Consider the following 3637-nt stretch of genomic DNA (forward strand, 5'->3'; position numbering starts at 1 on the left):
AACACCTCCAGCAATTCCACCAGCGCTGGAGCCAGCCATTAAGGGTTTTTGCTGCTCGTTCCTCTTGGGTTTATTCACCTTCTTGCCCTTCCAGTTGCTCCTTGGACCCAGCGACTTTTTAAAAGCCGATAACGGTGGTTTCATAGCGCCAGGGTTAGAGCTGAGGTTTTGAAACTGCTGTGGTGGAGGCCACATGCCGTAACCCCTGTTCATCGGAACCATCTGCGGATAATAATTAATCAAGTGACTCAGTGGTGAAACAAATGGAGGAAGTGCAGAGGATTTATCCTGGTTAAACGGGATTACCTGCGGTTGAGGCTGGGGATTCATCTGACTCATACTCATCATACTCTGATTCAAGTTCATCAACTGCGGCTGCGGCTGCTGTTGCTGTTGATTCATCAGCGTTGCTTGCTCGTTCATTTCAATTGTCTGGCGCTTAGCAATAACCGAGATTTAACCGGAATACAGAAAAAACTCGCAAATCAAAAACCCCTGAAAAAAAATAATAGAAATTCGAGATTTAACCTATTATCAGAGGTTCAAACCTATCCGCACGTTAGGGGTACAAACTCCAAACCCTCAAATGTCAAAGAAACCGCCCAAAACAGAAATCAAAAACAAAAATCCACACCCTCGAAGAAGAACAGAACACCGAAGTTTTCTGAGAGATTTTACTTCAGCAATATTCAAATCCAAGATCGATAAAACAACAAATTGCAGAAAACTACAGTAGCCTCTTAATCTTGTTGCTTTTGTTACAAATTTCCTCTCTAAAAATCCATTAGAATTTCAAGTTTCTAATCCTCGAGTTCTGTGTATTTTCAGATGGTTCTTCCGTGACGTGTGGGGGCGATGAATCGAGGCCACGTTTATATATAGAGGGAGGGGGGAGGATCAACGGTCTGGATGTACGAAAGATCTACGAACGGCAGAGATTGAAGACGCGTGTTAAACAAGTCTGGAGTAGGGGTAGGATTTGGGGTTTCTTTGGGAAATACCCTTGGATTCGAGAATAATTACGTCGGTCGCCAATGACCCGATACGGCGCCGTATTATGCATCTTCTGAGGTCACGGGCTTTTTATGATTCCCGGGCACGAGAATCGTGGACTCTCTTACTACTTACCTTTCATTTTCCCCTTTTTCCTTTTTATATATTTTCAATATAAACACAAAAATGAAATAAAATTCATCAATATTCAATAATATATATATATATAATGAGATATATTTTTATTCTTTTGAATATGAAATTATTAAATGTATTTGAAATATAGTATTTTAAAGATGGGTAAATTAAAATAAACTCTCATGAGATTTGACATAATTACAAATATCCTCTCATTGTTTTAAAATTCACCAATATCCCCTAATGTTTCATGAAACTGTGTAATCCTTGTATAAAGATTCGAAATTGTCAATTTTGATCTTGTCATAAATTTTTTTGAAAAAATACAAATAAATATTATCCACTTTTAGTCCATAAAAAAAATTATACAATTTTAAAAATAAGTGAAACACAAAAGCACTCCGATTAATTCATCACAAAAAAGTAGATGAAAGCCTAATAAAGACTAACGGATTAGACTAGTTGTTCGACATACGTTAAAATTATAAAAATATCGATAATCTTTCAAACAATAAGAAATATTTATAATTATATCAAATATCATGAGTGCTCGATGTACGTACCCTTCAAATAATCTAAAATTTTTTGTCTTATGTCCCAATGAGTTTGATTGATTTATTATTATGAATTTGAAATCCTCTTTTTGCATTAGGTTAGGGGTACATTTAATGAACATCAAAACTTTAATTTGGACCTAATTGACCTACCAACTTCTTGTTTGCTCAATAATCCCAACAATAATGTGATATTCACCCATATAACTTTGTTAAAACCCAACCACCCAACTTTTTGATGCAAGACCAAATAAATAAATAAAAAATACAAAATAAATAAAATTAGGCAACCTAATAATGAAGTGGCTAAAGGACACTTTGTGATTTGGGGATGATAAAAAGCTGGGGAAAGTTTAATGATCTTTGCTTAATTAACATAATTTGGGGTAAATTATATTGATATTCTGTAAGTTTCTAATGTATTTCTTGAAAAGACTACGGATATAAATGTATTTATTTCTTAAAATTTAATGTAGAAACGACTCCAGAATAAAGTCGAGATTATCAACAAAAACCTTATGGCAATCAAATTATGTATATATATTATTGCAATTCTATTGCATTTAACAAATGTATAGGAAAGCAATGTCACCTATTTTATTAAGCAAAAAAATTAAATAATACATGATGTATGTATTAAATTAAATGCAATAAAAATATGAATATACAAATCAATCTGCATCTGATGGGTGCATGCATGCATTGTTTCACTTAAGGAATGTGATGCCGTCCCAAATGAATGTACACTTAAATTATTCCAAAAACAATTACATTAAAATATACACTAAATTACAGCAACTCCTCTTCAAATTTGATAAATTACAAATACCTCATCATTTTAACGCTCATATAACAACGACCTCATCCGTTTGATCTCCATTATAATTTCATTCATTTTTTTATGGTAAATTAATCAAAATATACTCTTAAATTATTAATTATAGTTATTTTTTATAATTTTTAAAAATATTTTATAATGTTTTACAGATTATTTACTCTACTCGCGCTCGTATTTTCTTTTTTCTTTTTTTAACATTTTTTCAACCTTTTTGTTTTAGAATCAGTCAGGGTAAAATAATAATTTCTCGCTTCACCATCTAGAAACTATATAATCATTTTGGATTTGAAAATAGTATTTGTAATTTCTCAAATAATAAAATAATTATTTATAATTATACCAAATTTCATATCAGTTAATTATAATTTTCCCTGAAGTATAACAATATAGTACTCACACCATGATGTATAACCCACCTACTTTTTTTGACAACACCGAAATAGTAGGTTCATGTAATAGAATCAAATTAGAACCATGGTCATGGTCAAATTACTACTGCAATGCTTTATGCACCATACCCTTTAATTATTATAATATCCCCTTCAATATTAAAAATTAACATTCGTAAGAAATGTTGAAATAAATTATTAATTAAAAATATATTTAATATATTCTCAAAAATAAATTCAAAATTTTGTTCTTACATGGGTCAATCCGAAATAAATACTTCAAAGAGTTGATGCCAAATTTTATAAAGACTAATACTCTACAAACCCAAAGGAGATTACGCATCAATATCAAAAAATATGCTTCAAGCCATTTGATTGAAACTCGAGGCAAAATTGCAGGAAATTATTTTTTGCGGAGATTTTATCTATTTTTTTATTTAAATTAATAAAATTTATTTCTCCATAATTTTCTTATCTTGTAATTGAATTTGACAGGAAGTTTTAAATGAACAGTGTCAACCATCCAACTACCCATTCTGTTGCATTCCGGGTGTAATGTCAAAATTCGAGGTATAGCGTTTTCTCTGTCTGAATAAGGCTGTTTGGTGGCGTTATCACCAAATTGAATGCATTTGTGTGAAGATAACGTTCAACTATTTACAACCCATTCTTGCATATTTGTGACAAGACGGAGTTGTCAGCAAAGCAGCTAACACTAATAGACA

The 3637-nt window shown here is 31.7% G+C and overlaps 1 protein-coding gene across 1 annotated transcript in view; it reads right to left on the reverse strand.

Annotated features, from left to right (window-relative positions):
- LOC105163598 (myb-like protein X) overlaps positions 1-423 on the reverse strand; it is a 3892-nt gene extending 3469 nt beyond the window's left edge. Inside the window, exons 1-2 of the mRNA XM_020694822.1 lie at positions 307-423; positions 79-222 (exon numbers count right to left, since the gene is read on the reverse strand). Of these exons, the coding sequence (XP_020550481.1) occupies positions 79-222; positions 307-423 (261 nt within the window). The remainder of the gene's footprint in view (positions 1-78; positions 223-306) is intronic.

The sequence above is a fragment of the Sesamum indicum genome, linkage group LG6 (genome assembly GCF_000512975.1).
Source record: "Sesamum indicum cultivar Zhongzhi No. 13 linkage group LG6, S_indicum_v1.0, whole genome shotgun sequence".
In the NCBI taxonomy this organism is placed as follows: domain Eukaryota; kingdom Viridiplantae; phylum Streptophyta; class Magnoliopsida; order Lamiales; family Pedaliaceae; genus Sesamum; species Sesamum indicum.